General features: G+C 44.5%; 1 protein-coding gene across 1 annotated transcript; it reads left to right on the top strand.

Annotated features, from left to right (window-relative positions):
* The first annotated feature begins 3,124 nt into the window (after window positions 1-3,124).
* On the top strand, window positions 3,125-11,602 carry GATM (glycine amidinotransferase). The gene is made up of 7 exons (XM_066635508.1): window positions 3,125-3,310; window positions 4,096-4,286; window positions 5,198-5,335; window positions 5,690-5,854; window positions 6,699-6,762; window positions 6,865-6,981; window positions 8,349-11,602. Exons 1-7 carry the CDS (start codon window positions 3,214-3,216, stop codon window positions 8,459-8,461), a joined length of 885 nt encoding a protein of 294 aa, XP_066491605.1. The 5' UTR covers window positions 3,125-3,213; the 3' UTR covers window positions 8,462-11,602.
* The last annotated feature ends 10,002 nt before the right edge of the window (window positions 11,603-21,604 follow it).

Raw genomic sequence — 21,604 nt, 5'->3', positions numbered from 1 at the left:
TACATGTCAGAGTGTGAGGAATCTGACTTGTTAACTGCTCTGCATTAACTTATTCTTTCATGCGTCTGCCATTTGTTCAGCTGGCCTATTTAGTCAAGCATTCATTTTCCAAATCTTCTTTGGCATTTACATGCTATCTGATTATCCAGCCGAAAAATGATACCCAGTTGCTTGTGCACAGAGAAGTCGGCACCAGTGTAATTCCGCCCCCCCCCCATGTGCTGAACCAATAATGTTTGCAAGAAGAACAGCCAGCTTAAAAGATGTGGCAGCTTCACGGATTGAATATGCTGTTTCTTCCCAAACTTTTAAAAGTGGAAACAGATGCCAGGAAATACTTGAACTGGGTCATGGGACTATAAACATAGATTTGTGCTAATTCTTCACAATGGAGATAGGGTGCTTGCTGGTAAGCGGTTTCCTTCAGAAGAGCAGGCAGGGAGCCAGAAGCTCTGTTTAGTTTTCTGCATGCTTGTGCAAAGGAGAATGTGCTGTTTTGCAAGTTGATTTGCCCCACTGATAACTCAAGATTAGGAAGAAAATATCCAGAGCTGGGGAGCTGCAGTTGATAGTTTTCATATTAAATGAACCTAGCTAATGAAACACGTACATTTTCTGTATGAACAAGATGGAAAAACCAGATAGTACCTTAGGTACATAGTGAGTCACTGTGGCTGCAATCCTGTCCACACTTTCCTGGGAGTAAGCCGTATTGACTACGATGGGACTTACTTTTGAGTAAACAGGCATAGGCTTGAGCTCTCAGCCTCTGAAAAAGGTTTGTCGTATTTTCTTTCCCTTTGTCTTCCTGCTCTCCCAACGTATTTTGTAAGCTCCCTGGGACAGGGGCTTGTATTTCTTTGTTTTATGTCTCTGTGCAAAATGTCTTGCGTATTGAGGATGTGATCAAAATAGCGGCATGTTTGAATCTATCTCTGCATCTGGATGGGCTCAGAAAGTGTTCTTTAAAACTTCATGTTGAGGATTTATGGATTCCCAGGGAAACCTTCTGCCCCAACTACCAACCCCTACTATACAGAGAGATGAAATGCAGTCCAGAGGGTTTCAAGTTGGAGTTTTGAAGAAGGGCATCCACAATAGCCTAAAAACCAAGGTGTTGGAAACCAAGTCTGCAGAGCAGTTGCTGATCCAGTAGTCCTATGACAGTCGTACTTGTGTTACAGTTTCATTCCAAGCCAGTTCTGAGCCTGTGTCCCGCTGGCAGCAGATCTCTGGTTTTGGGCCATGTACATTTGGCTGCAAGTGCTACACCACTTAATCTTCCAGCTGTCTAAGCCCTTCTTGACATTTCCCTACTGAAACTTAAGTACAGTTACAGAGGTTTGCTCTTGGCCAAGCTTACGATCTTGCTGATCTCTTTTTAACAGCCAGTGTTTCAAAACGAGTCCTCTTTACTCCAGTCATTGTCACTTTTAAAGCCTCAATATGTGGTAGGCATACATTACACAGTGCATAAGTGCAAAACCTGTTCTGTGTGTGGCCATTCCACCCACATGGTGGCTTGTTCTGCTTAGGGCCCAATCCTATCCAACTTTCCAGTGCTGATGCAGCCTCAGTTCAACCCCAAGGTAAGGGGGCAGCCCCAAGGTTCCCTTACCCTGAGGAGGCATCCGTGATTGCCCCCTCACTGCAAGATGCAGCTCACACCCTTTTGGCATGGCTGCATCAGCACTGGAATGTTGGATAGGATTGGGCCCTTAGAAGGAAGTTTGTAGATGTGCCAGCATAAGAGTTTTACTTGGGGATTGCATGCTATCTGCCTGTGCACCTAATCTCCAAAAGTGATGCATGCTTTGAACCGATGCCCATATGCTTACAACAATAGCACAACCAGCGCAGGCCTAATGCCACTGTAACCTCAGAAGTGACTGACGGTGGAGGCAGTGTTGGATAATGGTTGGAGTGTCAGATTTAGGAATGCAGAGGCACAAATTCAAATTTCTTTTTAGCGATGGGGCTTCCTGGGGAATTTTGGGCCAGTCGTTAGCTCTCAGTCTAATCTTCCTCTCAGGAAAATAATGGGGGGTGGGGGGGTAGAGAACCTTTCCACTGTTAAAGATCCATTGAACGCCCTGTGAGAAGTTTCTAAGGCTTGATGCAAGTGAGTTGCTTGAAAACCAGTGGAAATCAAATCTGACACAGGTATTACTCTGTCGTACTGGGATTATCTCAAGATGTGCAAGTTTGTGGGTGAGCCACAAGGAGGACAGTTTGCACAGAGAGAAAAGACCCACATGGGACCAGGAAAAATGGCAAAGTGTGAAAGAGACTTGAGGCATTGCATATTAATTGTGACTGTTGTGTGAATATAGGCAGATGACTATTTAATGCTTAGTACTGTACCTGAAGTACAGTCTTACCTCTCGTACTCTAGAGGATCTGTTGTGGAAAGTGGAGCTCCACCCAAAACTGCCTTGTTAATGAAATGGGCAGGAAATAGGAGCTGATTGGCCCATAATGCACTGCTACCATCAGCTAGACAGACATAAGGCAGAAGCGGGCTGGATATGGTCAGGGTGACCAGATACAATAGAGGACAGAGTGCCTGTACCTTTAACCAATGTATAGAAGAGGGAATTTGGGCAGGTGCAGCTTTTTAAAGCCTTCAGTGTTGAGCTGCACCTGCCCAAATTCCCTCTTCTGTAGAATAGTTAAAGGTATAGGCACTCTGTCCTCCATTGTATCTGGTCACCCTGGATATGGTCCACAGAAGCTTTTTATCTGACCCACATGATAATTGGGCTCTCCCAGCACCACCATCAGCTGCTCTTAGCTGCTAAGCTGAGAAGTCATGCCTTGGCAGAAGGCATCATACTGAGAGTAAAGTAGCAAGACAGCACTAAAAGAGGCAGCATTATGGGAGGTATTACTGTAATTCAGCATTGTGTGAATAGGCTACTTGGTTCTGGTGAACAGGCTACTATAGGGAGGGCACCACAATGAGGTCTCTTGTTATCTGGTGTGCTCCCTGGGGCATTTGGTGTGCTGCTGTGAGATACAGGAAGCTGGACTAGATGGGCCTATGGCCTGATCCAGTGGGGCTGTTCTTATGTTCTTATATTCAAGTCTGCCTTTATTGTTAACCCTCTCTAGGCCAATACCTATGAGAAATACTGGGGCTTTTATCAGAAGTATGGAGGCCAGAGCTTCCCTGAGGAGCATGTCAAGAAAGCCATTGCTGAAATTGAAGAGATGTGCAATATTTTGAAAATGGAAGGTGTGATTGTGAAGAGGCCAGAGCCACTTGATTGGTCGGCCAAGTATAAAACGCCTGACTTTGAGTCCACAGGTAATTGCTGTTTTAGGCTGTGGGGCTTACAGTGTGCAAACTGGATTTACAGTCTAGTCTTTCCCATTCCAATATGCATGTCTTTTGCATTGATTTCATCATGAGGACTAGCAACTTCTCTTTTTAAAAGAAAAGAGAGAAAGAAAACTGAATTCTGAAATGCGTGTATAAGAGTAATGGAGCCCTTATTAGCTCTTCTAGTCCTAGTTGTCTGGCTCCTAATTCTTTCTTAGCCTCAGCTGCTGAATTTGAAGGTAATTGTACTCCAGAGAGATAGAAGAGGCAGAGCAGGTCATATTTTACAGAACAAGGAAACTTTTGAATAATTTTTAAAAAAACCAAATGGTGGCTATTGTACTGTTAATAAGCTACATCACATTCTAATAATGCATAGCTAGAGGTGTTTGAAAACAATGTTATTTTATTTTACTCAGAAGTAAGTTTTTATTTAGACTTGGGCTGTAATCCTATCTTACCAGAAACAAACACCTTTACTCATTGCGTATTCCTAGACAATAGTCTTAGCAGTGTCACTTCTTTTTCATTCTGCCTTCAACCATCTTATAACTTTTGTTTCCTCTCCCCCATGCCTTGAATATTTAGTCTTTCTTTGGAGATCGGCTCTCCAACTTCTAGGTGTCTCATTGATTTACTGGGATGCCAGTTACTTAAATGTGTTACAGGGTTTCATCTAATTTTGCCATGCTTATCTAGGGTGATGACCACTGTCAGGACAGATATGAGTAAAATGATGGATAATTATGTATTTTCTTCTCCTGTATCAGGTATGTATGCAGCCATGCCAAGAGACATTTTACTGGTGATTGGCAATGAAATAATTGAGGCACCAATGGCTTGGCGTGCCCGTTTCTTTGAATATAGAGCCTACAGGCCCATCATCAAAGAGTACTTTCGTTGTGGGGCCAAATGGACAACTGCACCAAAACCGACAATGGCCGATGAACTTTATGACCAGGTATTACATCCATTTGGGTTTCTTTCCCTTAAGCACTGTTGTTTATCTAGTATCATCCATGTGCATAGCAAATTTCAAGGTATGAGAGGACAGGTCCCTGCCCGGAGATGCTTACAATTAGAAACTGACACAGAGATGACAGAGGAAGGAAAAATAAATAAAGGCAGGGGTAAGCAGAGAAGGAATATGATTATTTCAGTTTCGAATACATAAGCTTGGTTGTGGCTGACCTTGGGGTTGTGCCAAAAGCTTTGTGGAGAAGGTGGGTTTTGAAGAGAGAAATGGCTTAACAGAGTCATTTTTTTGGGAGGATGTTTCAGGCTGAAGGGAGGGAAAGGATGACACCTTCTGATACCTGAGGTTGACTGAGCTGGATGAGTAAATCTAAGAGTGAAAAGATGGAGGCAACTCTATGGAGGGTTTTGAAGATAAAGAAACAAAGCTTGTGCAGGACCTGAGTAGAAGGAAGCCAGTGTCATGTTTTTAAGAGGAGCATTACAGGTGTCCCCATGTATCTGCAGATTCAGCATCCATGGATTCAGTCATTCCTTATTATAGTCTTTAACAACCATGCTGCAAGGTAGGCCCATGGTATTACCCCTATATTTCAGGCAGAAAAAGTGAGGCCAAGAGAGCTGCTTATTCAAGGCTACCTGATTAGATTAACGTGGGGGTATGTGGGATATATAAAGTGGGAACCTCCTGTTCCATTGCTCACTGTCTTAACCACTATACTACCTCAGTTCTGGAATTGCAAGTACCAAATCTTCCCACAGATATCAAGGCAAACACTTTTCTGCTTTTTGTACTGTCTCAACAACTGCTGAGCCCCAGTTTTCGCACCCAGCAGATCAGCCAGTCTGAATCCAAGGTGTTTTGAGTTTCCTCTTCTTTGTTTTTCCTTAAACCAGGATTACCCCATCCGCACTGTGGAGGACAGACACAAGCTGGCTGCTCAGGGGAAATTTGTCACCACTGAATTTGAGCCATGCTTTGATGCTGCCGACTTCATACGAGCTGGAAGAGACATTTTTGTGCAGAGAAGTCAGGTAGGCACCAAGGCTTTGCACGGTTTTCCTAAGCCTTGCTTTGCCTATCAAAATCAACCTGCAAGGTTCCAAGGTATAGAAACCAGGCTGGGGACAGAAACCAGGCTGGGGCTATGGAGATGATACTTAGCAGATAGCACTTCCATGTGGTCAAAGTAGTTCACTTTTAAGATGAGCAGTTCAGTCTTGGATGGAAATATCAGAGACGTAATGTGGCATTAGATGGAAGAGGAAAGGTCAGCACTGGAGAGGTAGAGCTGGGGGGGTCATCAGCATGCAGGATGGTTCAGATAGTACTACTTCATTGCAAAGAAGCCTAAAATGGAGCATGCTTTTGACTACCCCGCTCCGTAGGTCACCAACTACTTGGGTATCGAATGGATGCGGAGACACCTTGCGCCGGAATACAGAGTGCATACTATCTCTTTTAAGGATCCCAATCCCATGCACATTGATGCCACATTTAACATCATCGGACCAGGCCTCGTGCTCTCCAACCCAGATCGGCCGTGCAATGAGGTGAGTCATCTTCAAATACTGGGAACTGGGAATGATGTGATATGATCCAGATGTGCAAGGGAAACAGGTGCTTACATAATCACAGTTATAGGGCCACATCCCCTATATTCTAAGCCTGCATTATCCAATTGCTCTCTTTAGTAGCCTACTCTAGCTAGTAGAATCTATGAAGAACAACCTTCTTCATTGATGTGTGTCCGTCCGTCCCCCATTCCTAGTGAATTTCTAGGAACACTGCCTGCAAAATTCCTGGTTATAGGTCAGATGTGGTACAGTCCACCCTGGATTGTACTACTTCGGAATGCAGGTGGGTCCATCTTGTTTCAAAATATCGCTGCATGTGGAAAGCCAGCTAGTTCAGCTACCTGAGAGAACTGTCTCTGGAGATTCTTCTGAATGACTCAGACCTAAATGACTATTTGGCTCTGTTAGCAATGGCTTAAATTAAGCTCTTGTTTTTCCAACTATATTCAGGACAGAACCTTGTGCAAAGTTGTCCATTTTTTTAAAAAGCTCTTATCTGAATAGGTTCATGCCCCAGCTTGTTATCTGTTATTATACGATGAGTAAGCCAATGTCAGCTGTTGCTCTGTTCACTGCTCTGTAACTTCTTGGAGAAAAAGGCATGTCTCCTGCGCAGATTATTTCATCTGAAAAGGCAGGTGGGATCTGAAAGCATTCAAAGGTTCCAAAGGGAGTGAAGACATAGTGCAGAATAAGTATTGTGAGATAATTGTTATAGTGAGAATATGGCTACTAGGTCCTCCTGCAGAACCAAAGATGTAGTGTGTGTCTGTGTGTGTCTATATGCTTTACAACCATCCAGCGTGAACTTCTCTTTTAGATTGAGCTCTTCAAAAAGGCAGGCTGGACAGTGGTTCACCCTCCACTACCCCTTATCCCTGATGGTAAGCTCGATTTACTTGTTCCAAAGACAAGCCTTTGCAAAGCAAAAGAATGGTCCCCAAAGACCACTGTGAGTGCTAAGTGTTTTGTGCTGTTGCGTTTAGATCACCCACTGTGGATGTCTTCTAAATGGCTCTCCATGAATGTTCTGATGCTGGATGAAAAACGTGTGATGGTGGATGCCAATGAAATTTCGATCCAGAAGCTGTTTGAAAGCCTAGGTGAGGAGAAACAGCGTACAAAGTTTAAAAGACCAGTTAAGATCAGGGTTGTAGCCACATGATGGGGGAGGGGCTTGGTTGCCTGTCCTTATGATAAGAGAGTTTGGTATACTGACCAGTGCAAGGAAGTACTCAATCAGGTGATGAACCGTCCTGGGTGCAATTTGAGAAACATCCTTCTTAGAATTGGATCATTAAGCTAAAGAATAATTTAACTAATCCCCCAGGAAAGACTCAGAGTATGGTATTTTGGAGCATGGAAGCATTTGAACTTTCCATCAATTCAATTATGTGAAACTCAACACTGGAATATTCCAGCACCAATGACAAACTGGTGCTGTTCAGATATATTTTTGCCCCTTTTCATCTTCTGGTCTTTATCATCAATTCAGCAACCACTTAAGGGATTCTTAAAGGTGATGGTTTCCAGTGAGTAAGATAAGAATGCAGCCAAGTCTTACTGAACTCAATGGGCTTACTTCTGAGTAAAATAAATACCATTTTCAAACTCCTCTAGTGATTCCTCTTATTAATTTCTCTTAAATTTGTTACTTTTCATCCTGTTCTCTTTCCAAGTTGCTTAAGATAGGAGATATCTTTTTATCTAGATTTATTTATCTAGATTACCCCTGCTAATTGGGTAAGAGGCACTTTTTCAAGTGGGTGTCCTCTTTTTAGCAGGGGGAGAATAACTGGCCCTCCTCACGCCAGCAGTGTCTTTTCTAGTGGCTGTCTGCCGGTGTTCTTTTGCATCTTTTTAGATTGTGAGCCCTTTTGGGACAAGGAGCCATTAGTTGTTTGTTTGATTTTCTCTGTAAACCGCTTTGTGAGCTTTTTGTTGAAAAGCGGTATATACTGTTAATAATAATAATAATAATAATAATAATAATAATAATATGACTACTCTTCTGCCTCAGTGTTTTATCCTCGACAACCTTGTGAAGCAGCTTAGGCTGTGAAGTAGTGACTGGCCCACTGAGGCTAGTGGTTGAGTGGAGATTTGAACCCAGGACTCGCCATTGCCAGATGGACACTCTAACTTCAGCACCACACTTATACTGGGACCAGTGGCATAGCTATGGGGGGCAGCACAGTAAATGCTGCAGGTGCTGCAACACATTGTGTTAGCCATTCCGGGCAGTGAAGGCAATGCGCAAGAGTGCTGCAACACATTGTCATTGTTGCCTGGAATAACTCTGATGGCAAGTGGGAGGGTCACTTACATGGCGCGATGCAATGCCTGCAGTACTTACCCCCCTGTAGCTATGCCACTGACTGGGACCTGGCTGCTACACAGACCTCCTTGTCCCCATCGATGTGCACAAGCAAATCTTTTTAAACCGCATCTCTCTGTTCTTTACTGCTAGGAATTTCGACAGTTAAAGTGAATATCCGTCATGCCAATTCGTTGGGAGGAGGCTTCCACTGCTGGACCTGTGACATCCGCCGGCGTGGCACCCTGAAATCTTATTTTGAGTAGGCAGGGGCCCGATGTTCCACCCATGGTTCAGCTTGCATGAAAATAGGCATAGGAAGATTTTGATTGATTGATGTGCTTTGAAAAGAGAACATGACCGCAACTGCATGAGCTGTTGTGCTTGGAACAATGTCCCCAATGTCCCCCCTCCCCTCCCATGGAGGTTCCACAAACAGTTGTGCTAAGGGCCATTTCACACATTACAGAGAGGTCAACTGCTGAACATGTGCTCAAAAGCAGGAGGTCGAACAGGTAAAAAAGCAGGTTCTGTTGAGGTTCATCAGTCTTTAACTCTCTGGTTTAGTTTCCAGTCCAGATATTAACCTTAAAACGTGATTTCAGTCATCTGTTAAGATAATTTTCATCCAGAATAATACCAAACTCTTTTGCTTGCAATGCAAATGAATACTGGTAACTATTTTACCTGAATTTTTTTTTCCCCCCAAACTAATTAATTTTTGAACTGTTAAAGGCTTTTACAAACAAGCCACATACAACTGGATAAAAAACTGGGGGGAAAGTAAGCGCCAGTCATACTCAGTGCATGCTTGTTGAACTTTGAAGCTGTTACCCCCTTTTTTGTGTGTTTGGGGTTTCAGGTTCCAGTTCAAGGCAATTAGCAGTGCACTCCTATGTATGTCTACTCTGAAGTAATTTAAATTCAGCAAGGCCTTACTCCAGAGGAAGTGTGTATAGTATTGCAGCCCAAGAAATTTTAGGTTTAGAATCGCCTCCAGATCATCCAAAGAAAAATCTCTGAACTCTAGCTCCCAGCTCAGTGGGGAGCTGCAGCTAATCCCTATGCCCTGCTGAGCATCCCTGTATTTGCATTTGCAAGAGCATTTGCTTGCTCTTGTTCCATTTACAGGTCGGTCCTCAGCTCCGTCCTCTGCGCCAGTGGGAGCTCTGTTCCCAGAACTTCCGTGGATGCAAAAAACAGCAGAAAATGAAATTTGTGGTCCAACCTGTTTTCTGAGGAGCGAGGACGCCGTGCGTGCCCCCTGTGACTCAGAAGACCTCTGTGGGTTCTCCAGACATGGGTTCGGAATCCATAATAGATCAAAACCACGGGTTCTGAATCTACAGGTAAAGGGACCAATCTTATCCAACTTTCCAGTGCTGATGCAGCTGTAACGGAGCCCCAAGGTAACGGAACAAATGTTCTCTTACCTTGAAGAGGCTTCTGTGAGTGTGTTGTTCCCTCCCCCCCATTGCAGGATGCAGAGTGCACCCTGTTGGCATGGCTTCATCATTGATGGAAAGCTGGTTAGGACTGGGCCCAGAGAGAACCCACTGCACATATATATTTTTACGTCCTTGGATGTGCGCATGCATTCAGATCCTATAATTTTTTTTTTGTAAGTGAATCTTTGTTCAACGTGGCTTACACTCAGGTAAAGCGTGCATAGGATTGCAGCCTTAACCACAGAATCTGCCCTCCTTAAAATCTCCTCTATAGAGAGAAGCCGGTCTTCAAAGACCTCTTGCCTGTCTCACCTACTTTTTACAGCAGCTTTGCAACCTTGGCACATCTTCGGTGTGAAAAATGTGATGTGTTAACTGGCCCTTAGCCAGGATTAGGCCAAAGTTGTAACTCCTGTTTTCAGCAGTACAGGTCTTCTGGCTGGCTTTTTGAAAGACTTCCTCCAGATGTGAAACTTTTTAAAAAAACACAGAAAATGGCTATTCTAGGAGATACAAAATAGGACGTATTTCTCAGACTCCAAGTTCAGTCATTTTTTTTTTACACAGCTACCTCTGTCGGAAATTCAGTTTTTAAAAAGGCAGCTAGAATGTTGGACCTGAATCATTTCTTTCCAGTTGAGAGTATTTGTGCATGTGTGTCATGCTTCTTAAACTTTAAGATTGACTTCAATACCCAGCTCTTACATGGAGCATGCTTTTTACTCTTTTTATGTACAATGCTATTTAGAGAAGATCAAAAACCTATTTTTTTGTTTTGAATGAATGAATCTTTAATGGTGTAGTGGCTCTGCATCATGGAGAAACTAGATCATGGCTTTCCTAGCATGCCTTGCACATGTGCTGGGCTTGCTTGTCATCCCCACGTTGGACTACAAAGGTTGCGTGCATTAATTCCAGCAGCATGTGAAAACACACTCTCTGGGCGCAATCCTAACCCCTTATGTCAGTGCTTTCCAGCACTGGCATAGTGGTGCAAATGGGACATATGCTGCATCCTGCAGTTGGGTGTCACTCATGGAGGCCTCCTCAAAGTAAGGGAATGTTTGTTCCCTTACCTCAGAGCTGCATTGCCCTTATGTCAGTGCTGGAAAGCACTGACATAAGGGGTTAGGATTGCGCCCTCTGCCATTCAAGATTGGCCTGAGGAAGAAGCTAGAGTTTTAGGCCTACCTGTGTTGGAATTTCAGTGCGTAATCTGAATGCATATGACCACTCCCCTTCTGAAGCTGAGTAGGTGTAAATCGGGTCAGTACCTGAACAGAAACAACCTGGGAGAAACAGTATGTGCCACCTTGTGTTTCATGATAGAAGGAAGAAGAAGGAGAAACCACTGGCTAGTGCAGTGGTTCCCATGGGTCACAGTGTCCCTACAGCCTCTACTTCCTGGCTCAGCTGGGCACCAGCACCTTAGACCTTGTGAGATTCAAGACAGCAGTGCCCAAATCTTGTGGGATTTGGGTGCTGCCATCTTGGATCATGAGATTTTTGTGAGATGCAAGATGGCAGCACCTGGGGGAACAGGTAGGAGAGACCACTGGGGACTTCCCGTGGCGCCCCTGTGAGTATACCACAATGTAAGGCATTGCAACTGACATTTTGGGAACACCCGAGCTAGTGGTAGGGCAGCTCTGTCAGGAGAAGTGGGGGTATGCCTACTCTGTATACATTTACACCGGTGGTGGGCTTAAGAGGAATAATATCCATTGCAATATTGAAAAAAAACTCTCATAGTCTCAACTTCCTCATTCCAAAACCTTCAACCCTGTAGCTCTGGTGTGAGAAGTAGGTCTGTTTCAGTGTTAATTGAAAAATTGAACATTTTTACGTATGTTTTTCTTTTAAAAATTTTTTCTTTCCATGTGTGCCAACACAATACATCTCATGTTGTGAAATTGTTTACATAAAGTAAGGTTTCTGTTTACTATTAGTAAAAATAAGCATGAAAATGATAGAAACCTAATTACATAGTGATGTAAATTAAAGTTTTTAATACCATTTTCCTCAACATGTATTTTTATGCTAATAAAACACTTTTGCATTTGAGAACTTTCATGTCGCTCGGTTTTTGCCATAAAACAGTGTTTCTCAACCAGTGGTACTTGAGGTGGTACTTGTGGGACCCCTGGACACCTGGCAGTGAGACCAGGAATGCAACAGAACAAAAGCAGCAATAGGAGGCTCCAGAGCATGCTTTTCTGCACTCCAAAAAGCCCTCCCATGCACCATGACCCATGATAACATTTTGCTTGGGTTGGAAATTGCATAATTATGTAGATCAGGGGTGCCCAAACCCCGGCCCTGGAGCCACTTGCGGCCCTCGAGGCCTCTCAGTGTGGCCCTCAGGGAGCCCCCAGTCTCCAATGACCTCTGGCCCTCCGGAGATTTGTTGGAGACTGGCCTGACGCAACTGCTCTCAGCGTGAGGGCGACTGTTCAACCTCTCACGTGGACTGTGGGATGAGGGCTCCCTCCACTGCTTGTTCCCTGTGATGCAGTAGCAGCAGCAAAGGAAAGGCCAGCCATGCTTTGTGCAAGGCCTTTTATAGGCCTTGAGCTATTTCAAGACCTTCATTCATATAAGTTCATCTTTAATATATTCATTTATGTAAACTTATGTAAATTTATTCAAATTTAAATGTAAATTAATTCTTCCCCCGCCCCCCCCCACACACAGTGTCAGAGAGACGATGTGGCCCTCCTGCCAAAAACTTTGGACACCCCTGATGTAGATTATAGGAAAGTACCTTCTGCTGAGTCAGATTGTGGGCAGTTACGATCCATGCTGACTAGTAACAGCTCTGCAGGTTTTTCTGTCTTACTTGACCCTAAGATCTTCTGCATGCAAACAGTGTTCTACTGCTGAGCCAGAGATCCAGCTGTTGTCCATGGGAAGGGATGATCACAAATGAACAGTCCATTGCTCAGAACAAGCCTGACATAGAAGCATATACAGCTGTCAGTCAAGACCACATGACTCACTTTCTTAATACGTAGTAATAGGCTGGCTTTGCTGTAGTTCCTTGTCAGCCCTTAGATCAGTGTTTCTCAAACTGTGGGTTGTGAGCCAATTTCAGGTGGGTCCCCATTCATTTCAGTAGTTTATTTTTAGTATATTAGACTTGATTCTACCATGGTATGTGACTGTTTGGGGAAATGTTATAGACCTGTACTTTTAACAAGCTACTAAGTATATTCTTTTAACAATGATGGTAAATGGGACTTACTCCTGAGTAAGTGTGAGTAGGACTGCAGCCTAGGATTGTTAAAAATTTTGCTGCTTGATGGTGTCTCTTCTGGTCATGACATAACTTTTGGTGGGTCCTGGCAGATTCTCATTTTAAAAAGTGGGGTCCCAGTGCTAAATGTGTTAGAACCACTGCCTTAGATATTGCAGGAACGCAGCATAACCAGGAAGCAATTCTCTGACAATGTCTCAGACTATTTGGGAAGCCTCTTATAGCCCTTCCTGCTGAGGAGAGCCAATGATCAGTCCAGGTGTATGGAGTCAGTTCAGTATTTGACAACCAATGGAGACACTCAAGGGGCAAGACCTGGTGGCCATTCACAGAATGGAGGTGGGGGCTTCCATAACACCTGCACTCCAGCAATGGTGTTGAATATTATGGACTGTTGGGGGATAGGATTGTGCAGTCTGCTTGCTTTGCTGGGTGTGTCACACTTTTTTGCTGGAGTCAAAACCATCGCCTCCTGGGAAAAGGGCATACCTGCGGGAGCCACCCCTAGCCTAATTTGACTGTTCCAATCAACAGCATCAAAGGATGAGGCAAGTGGCTTCAGTTGGGGGGAGAACCTTGGAAGATAGTTCCAAACTGTGATGCTTTAGTTTTTGTTCTTTAAGCAGGGTGAGCCGAGAGCCAGTTCTCCTTCTCACAACTAGAAATTGCCAATGCTTTCCCCACTCCTGTCTTCTCTGAAGTCTTATATTAATTGTGTTAACATAAGTGTCAATGGTTGGGTGGGAAGCCTGCAGCAGGAATTCAAGGATCCACATGAATATGGCACGAGGGGGCGCTCTAGTAGCAGCAAATTAATCTGCTTCAGTATGAAGAACACAGTGATTTCTGATTGCAAGGGTGGGCAAACTTTCAACTTTAGGGATCCTGGACCTTTAACAGCTATATAGAAGAGGGAATTTCAGCAGGAAATCCTTTCTCCTACACAATTGTTAAAGGTTCAGGATCCCTAAAGTTGAAAGTTTGTCCACCCCTGCTGTATTGATCATGCAAAGCAACCTGGGCCTTTGCATATTTACTTAGAAGTAAGTCCTAAGGACTTAAATGGAACATACTCCTGAATAAGTGTGCACCAGGTTGTAGCCTTAATTGAGCTAAATGTTTGAGACTTTTAACCAACCCCATTGTCTACTGATTACATTATAGAAAAAATAACTATCAGACACTTGCAGGTGTAGCTCCTGGATCTTTCTCAAGTCTCAGGTTTCGAGTGTAGCACAATAACCTTTGGGGGAGGCGGGAGAGAGACTGAATAAGTAGAAATATCTGTTTAAATGAGTGCAAAAGTCAGATTCCTGTTAGTCAAGTCATGCTGAGGGCCTTTGGGTATGCAAGCCCTCTGGCTATTTATATATTTATTGCTATTGAAATAGCACAACCAATGTGTGCAGCACTTTAGAAAATCAAAGATGACAGGATCCTACCCCAAGGAGCTTACTACAGGTGCAGCCTATTTGTCCATGGATTTTTTTATCTTCAGATTTGTCTCAGTGTGAATGGGGGAAATGAAAGTCACACACACCTTTGCCCTGCGCTGCTGTCTTGCTCCATTTCCAGGCAGCCTAAAACACTGCAAAAAGGCTCTGCCTCTCCCAGGCAGGGAAATAGCCCTGGAGCCCTGGAAGACGTTCCCCTTGCGAAGGAACAGTGACACTCCTGGAGCCCCTGAGCCAGCAAAGAGGCTGAAGAGAAGAAGGGGGGCCCATCTCTGTAGCCAGAACACGTGCAGCAAGGTGGAGTGTTCTCTCTCTCTCTCTCACACACACACACACACACACACACACACACACGCAGGTGTGGTAGCAACAGAGGGGATTGCTTTAAAAAACCCAGGGAGTGTTTGCCAAATTCCCCTCCCCATTGAGATGGTGCAGGCAATCACCGACAGCCCCCCCCATAGTGCAGGCTATCACGGACACAAGGAAGCCTTCTCGTCAAGCAAAGCATGAGATATAGCTTACAATTCTCTCCACACTTTCCTGGGAGTAAGTCCCACTGACTGGAATGGGGCTTACTTCTGAGTAGAAATGCATAGGGCTGGACTCTTAAAAGATCAGCATCCCAACTGTGAAAGAAGCCAGGCAACTGACAATGGGGAGGGCTGAGTATGGAGCGGAGGGGATTGATAACAGCTGCCTTAGTTTCCTTCCATTCAGAAGTGTCAGGCTGCAGTGTATTTGCATAACTCTATGGAATTTAGCACAACACATTTTTTGTTAATTGCACCGAGTCACGGAATGGAACTAATGCAGATAAATAGGTTCCACCTGTATTTAAAATTCAGCTTGGGAGAAATGACAGAGGCAAGGCAAACTGAGGAAGGATGTGCACTTCAATCACATATGCTTTGGCTTTAGTTACAGTAGGATATGGGGGGGCAGTACCAAGGGGTTGGGCACATTTTGGCATCAGAGGTTGAGCTCTGGCAGGTTCCCAGGGGCCTGAGTAATCAATATCTGAATTCCCCTCCCCCACAGGCAGCTGTGCCCTGAGTTGCTCAGCTAAGCAATTGTTCCACTCTTCCCATTCACAACCCATTTATGAAAGGAAAGTGGGGGAGGTGGCTTCATTGCCCCTCCTGCAATGCCTCAAGACCCAAATCACTTTTTTTCTCTTTTCCTGACCCATTTTGGTTGGGAACATGGAGAGGAGCAATCCTGGAGGGCACCATGCCCTCCATGCTATTGGAGTACTGGGGGAGATATGTTCTCCAAGATCACAGAGGGGAAACAAACACTGGGGAACGGGACCTCCAGCCAGTCTTGGCCCAAGGGCCCCCAAGAGTCTGGCACAAATATAGGTATTGTGCCACAGACATCCTGGGGAAAAAAAAATCTGAGTTATTAGAAGTGATTTGCTGGGTATAGTTGTTCTCACCTATCCAGCCAGGTGCATGTATGAATTGGCCCGCACCGCAGGGAAGATCCTTTTTCTTGCAGGAGGAAGAAAAGCAAAACTGCAATTTGGTTTTCCCCCTTTCTCTGCACAGTATGCAAATTGGTTCCAAATCTACCAAAAGCCCTTCATCAAACGATGTGAAATGTACATGCTCGTGCGAGGAGACAATAAATTCATTTCCAACTTCCTCATCTGCAGTGTCCTGAAGAAGAGTTCCCACCTTAATGACTGGCCCTGCTTGTGTGCCCAAGACAATAGCCTGGCATGGAAAAAATAATGCAGGCAAAACGCTTCCTGGCATGGAGTCAGTGGCATATGAAGGGGGTGGCCAGAGGCCCCCTAGCTACGGGTGCCAGGCTGCAGGGGGTGTCTGAGAGGTCACCCCAAGATGTTTATTTTTCAAAAAAGAAAACTTATTTTAATTTCTTTTTTCAAAAAGAAAACGTATTTTAGTTTCAATTTTAAATTTTTCAATTGTTTATTGGTATGATTATATATAGGAAGTTACAAAGTTAAATATAAATAAACGAATATACAAACTTACAAAATCACACACACACACACACACACACACACACACACACACACACACACACACACACACTTTTCTCTGGCCATTATCATGATTCATGGGAGGGGTGCCAAAAATTTATGGTACACCACTGCATGAAGTGGTGGTCAAGTTTCACCAGCTCAATTTCTGCACAATAGAACAGCAAAATATACTGTTGTTAAAGGCACAGGACCAAGGCCCATCAATAAGTTGGCAACCCTGTCTTGAAAATGTTTCCTGTATACATTTGGAACAGAATGACATTATGAAGATGCTAAAGATCATGGTCCCAGTATCTCTTGTAAATAATGAGAAGAGTAGCCTGGTCTCTTGTGGAAGGACTCTTCAAAATAACAAGCAGCTGACAAGAGCATCCATTAACTGCCTGAGATTACAAAGATTGCTTATTGCCTGTTCTCTAAAGCTGAGCAGCCCAAACATATGGAGGTTTACCCACAAATAAGCCTCATATAGTTCAATGAGACATTCCTCTTCTTCCAGAAGGTAAACCACCTTCTGGACTGGACCACTTTAGACTGCAGGTGAGGGCTCACATGGTTGAAGGCTTCTCCGCTTCCCTGCAAATTTCATCTCCATAGAAAGCTAGGATGTCAGAGAGAAAGTTAGGCTAGAATTGTCCTCCCTGACATGCTAGCTTTCCATGTGATGGGGGATTGTGTGACTCTGTCCCATTGTAGTGATACAGTCCAGGCAGATATTTGCCACTTCAGTAAGAACTATACCTTAAGTGAGCAAAGGATTGCAGTCTGAAATGTGTCCGTCCCCCGTCCCCCCCAAAGACACAAAGTCTGCCAACAAATACAAGCATCCAGTTTGTGGTTGGACTTCTTTTATTTCACAGAGAGGAAAGGTTGCAAATTGATTCATAAAGTGAGCTGCTAGCACTGTTGATGACCTTGAAAAAGAACCAAAATAAACCAGTTATCAGCAACACAAAGCAATTTGAAAATTCAGGTTGGCCGGCTGCCTCCTTCCTTCCCAGAATGAATGAACTCAGTAGGGAATTTGTGAGCAAGTAAAAAGTGGATCCCAAGCTCTTTATAAGGAGTGGAAGAAAACAGCTTTTCAGATATTAGTTGTTCGGAGAACATTGGTGTGCTGAACAGAAAATAGAAATGCCTGTGCACGGAGGAATTTGCAAATTCCTTGGATCATAGCTGTTTTATTTAAAGACTGTCCACTGAGGCCAGGCAGAAGGCTCCCTGCTCTGCAACTTGTTTTCCTGCAAAGGTCCGAGCCAGTCTATACGCTCCAGCTGTCCCTGACTGTTTATTAGAAGAAGTTTACTTTCTGGTCTCTAGTACTGTGTTTGCCTTTGGGAGACCCCTTGGGATTCTGTAGCATTTGTTGGGCTTCCGCTATCTACAGTGGCGTATCCAGGGAAAAGGGTGTCCATGGCAAGCACTGAAATTGCACCCCTGTCCAAACAGAGAAGGGGAGATCATAGGGTGGGAAGCCAGACTTGTTCTGCAAAAAAAAAAAAAAAAAAACTCCCTTTCCTACTAGTGTTGCCCATTTGCAACAGGACTGTTTTGGGTATATGGAAACACCTTGAATTCTGGAGGTCCCCTGAAACTGGTGCAAAAATGCAGCATTAGCTGTGATGCAGAAATGCACCATTAGTAGAATACGGGTAGGTCCGTGCCCAGAGCCCCCTTTCAAATGGCGCCCAGGGCAGATGCCCCCACTTGCCACACCCTAGATACACCACTGAGGGTGCAATCCTAACCCCTTATGTCAGTGCTGGAAAGCACTGACATAGGGGCAATGCAGCTCTGTGGTAAGGGAACAAACATTCCCTTACTTTGAGGAGGCCCCTGTGAGTACCACCCAACTGCAGGAAGCTGCACATGTCCCATTGGCACCGTTATGCCAGTGCTGGAAAGTACTGACATTAAGGGGTTAGGACTGCGCCCTGAGTCTCTCCCCAGAATTAAATATCCACATTGAGCATATTATGTCCAGCACAGAGAGGCAGCCCAACACCTTTTGATGCCTGAAACAGGATGTGTGAAGCCACCACCACCCCACTCTGTGTTGCAGTTGTGGCAATTTACAATTTGTGGGCAAATGGCTGCTCCTTCCTCACTGAATTTGTAAAGGGGGGAGCCGAAGAGGAAGTCAAGGAGAAGAGACTGCTGACCGAAAGCAATCCCTCCCTCTCCTCTCCATTCACAATAGCAGAAAAGGAAGTGAAGGGGAGAAGAGTGCTTGCCTAGAGCAGCTCTCCAATCACAATACAGTCAGCCTGCATTCTGCGGTCAATAGACAGGTGCAATTTCAACTTTATGCAATCTGCAAACTGAAACCAAACAAAAAAACCAGAACGTAACCCTTGTGTAAGATGTGGGCAGACTGCGATAGCACCAGCACCAACAGGAACCTGGTAAGCAGCCATGGGCAGTATGATTCCTCAAAATTTGCCCTCTGCCACCCTATGTGGCCTGCATCAGGTTGCTTTACGGACAGGGTGACCCTGCTAGTACAAAACTCATGCACATGAATACTAAGGGCCCAATCCTAATGGGCCATAGTGCCAGCGCTGACCTCCAGCACTGGCACTGGATGTTGTAAACGTGTTATAAATCATGTTTATGGCACCTTTGGAGGAAAGGGCCATTTTGGGCAAGCTGTCAACTCTGTCTCTCCATAAGCTTTCTTTCCGAATTGCTATCACAGATTTGCCTCTGCACTGTGATTTTCAACTGATGTGCCACAAAAAGTAAGCAGGTGTGTTGCAGGAGTTTGGAGCACAGTGGTTGAAAATTGCTGAAAAACTCTTCTGGGTTCTGCGGCTCTGTTTTTAGAGCAAGTGTCTGTGATAATGAATTGTCTGTCCCTCTTCAGGACAGACAGTTCAGTTGCCCTAGAAAAAAAAGCCACAGAACCCAGAAGAGTCTCCCAGAAGTCAGAAGTGACATCACAAGAGGCAAAGACCATAGAGAAGACCATTGAAGTCAGTGGCCCGTGAGAAAATAAACACTGAAAATTGCTGCTTTAGAATAGAGATCATTTTGGCAAGCATGGAATGGAACTGGTTGTACCTCACTCTGGCTCTCTCCTCACAAGCTCAACAATCTGAGTTGGTTCTTCTCTTCTGCCCTTGAACATTTTTCAAAGGAGGCAGGTGACGGCAAAAAGGAGGGGTGGGGGACAAAGGAGAAGGCAGAAGGGGAACTTTATTCAGTTTTATCCCTGGTTAACAAGCAAGAAAAGCAGAGAATTTAGTGGAGTGCATTTCTTGATTGTCACCTGTCAGTCACACAGGATGTGGAGGTAATGTACTCAGAGAGGCTCACCTCTCTACAAGAGGTTCATTTACAGGTCAGGAACAGGTAGAGCTGGTGGGAGTGAAGTCCAACGGCGCAGCATTCTGTTCTTGTTAAATTGCCACGTACTGTCAAATGCCAACCAGCCAAACTCCACAGCAATGAAGCATTTCATGTCTGGTCAACTTCCTATCTAAGACAGTGTAGGCTGGGTGTTGTGTGTTGCTGTTCTCAAATCTCAACACATGTAAAATAAAAATGCCACAATTATAGCGCAATGGTTGTGTAGGAGGCAAGATTTTGGCAGGTCCAGCTTGTCACGCAGGAGTGAGAAAAACTCTACCTGTTGAAAGTCTATCTTTTGAAAAAAAAAACACAGGTAAAGGAGCCTTGTCCTCCTCTGAACCAGCTTGCCCCGTTGTCAGCAACTGGGAGTTCATTAAAGCGATTTGCAAGGCACACTTCACAGGCGTGATTGACCTTTTCAACTAGTTGATCGTCTTATTAATCCTCAAAGGTTTTAAAGGACCATGCCAAGGGAAACAGATCCTATAATCAAAAATGACTGACCAAAGAGGGAGCGTAACCTTTTTGGGAGAAGGGTACTCTGAAGCCCTTTCTGTCTTTAGAGAATTTGCAACCAAGAAAATGCCATCTGTGGGAAGAGGGACACAAATCTGCACAAAACCTCCTGCACTCCATTTTTAGACTGTTAAAAATCAGCGGCAACGCTATGGAGGTGCAGGCCGCATGGGGTGGGGGCGTGACACCACTACTGGACAAAATTTTTTAAATCTTGTATTTTCAAATACCATCATGTTATATATATATCATTCAATGTGTAATTCCATGCAGAATGCAATGAAACAAACCACACTGAAATATCTTTATCCTATCAAAAGTTATAGCCAAAACACCAGTGGGGGTGGGGGGGATGGTGCATCACCACGCCCACTGCCTAGGCCATTGCCCCACCCACCTCATGGGAGGAGATCCATCATGGGGGTGACGTGCTAGTGACATGCTCCCACACCGGGTGACGTAAACCCTAGCGACACCACTGTTACAAATGGCAGTCTGTGGGATTTTTCCATCACGCCTCCTGCTTCCTCCCACCACCCATGTGTTTTGCTAAACACCCTGCCTGAAGAATAAGTTTTGGAAAATGCAGACCTTTGACTTGCAACTTCATGACGTTTCAGGTGGGCCCAATACAGTATTCCCCTACTGTGACCACATTAAATAGTTGCCGATCAGATTAAGATGAGGACTCAGCCTCAGAGCAAAAGTTAGTGGAGCACAAAGAGGGTAAAAGGATACGAGAACCCTGAAGGCAGCTCTGAATAACTGCTGGCTCTTTTTTTCATTTCCAGCCCATTGCTCCATTTTCTCAGAATGCTTTGAGGCAACATGGAATCTGTGTTGCGTGTAGTACATTCAAAACAAATTTGGCTTGCAATCCTAGGCACACTTACTTAGGAGTAAGCACCATGGATCGCAGTGGTGTTTAGGTATGACTAAGCATGCACAAGACTGTATATCTGCAAACTGGTTCTGCCACTCCATAGTACAACACGATCCTTTGCGTATTTAGTAATAAGTTCAGTGGGTCTTAGTCCCATGTAACTGGGCACAGGGTTGCAGCATTAGACAATCACACTGCCAACTAGAGCTGTTCCATCATGTCTAACAATACCTATTTTTCTTTTCTTCTTTTTTGCTTAACACCAGGCCTGACTAAGATTTCTGTTGGACTTGAATGCTTGCTCACTACTCTGTGTTGTTTTAAAATTAATTCTAATGAAGGTATTATGCTGCTGTTGCTTTTGGATATTTTTTTTCTTTTTACGTAATGAACCAGCAACCGGTCTGCCATGCCCGACGCACCTGAATCCCATAGATCTCTGAGGTGGGGCCCTATGATGTCACATGGCAGTGCCTGGTGA

The sequence above is a fragment of the Tiliqua scincoides genome, chromosome 8, assembly GCF_035046505.1.
Source record: "Tiliqua scincoides isolate rTilSci1 chromosome 8, rTilSci1.hap2, whole genome shotgun sequence".
NCBI lineage: Eukaryota > Metazoa > Chordata > Lepidosauria > Squamata > Scincidae > Tiliqua > Tiliqua scincoides.
The sequence above is the reverse complement of the archived record's forward strand: the minus strand, read 5'-3'. Positions and strand labels throughout refer to the sequence as shown.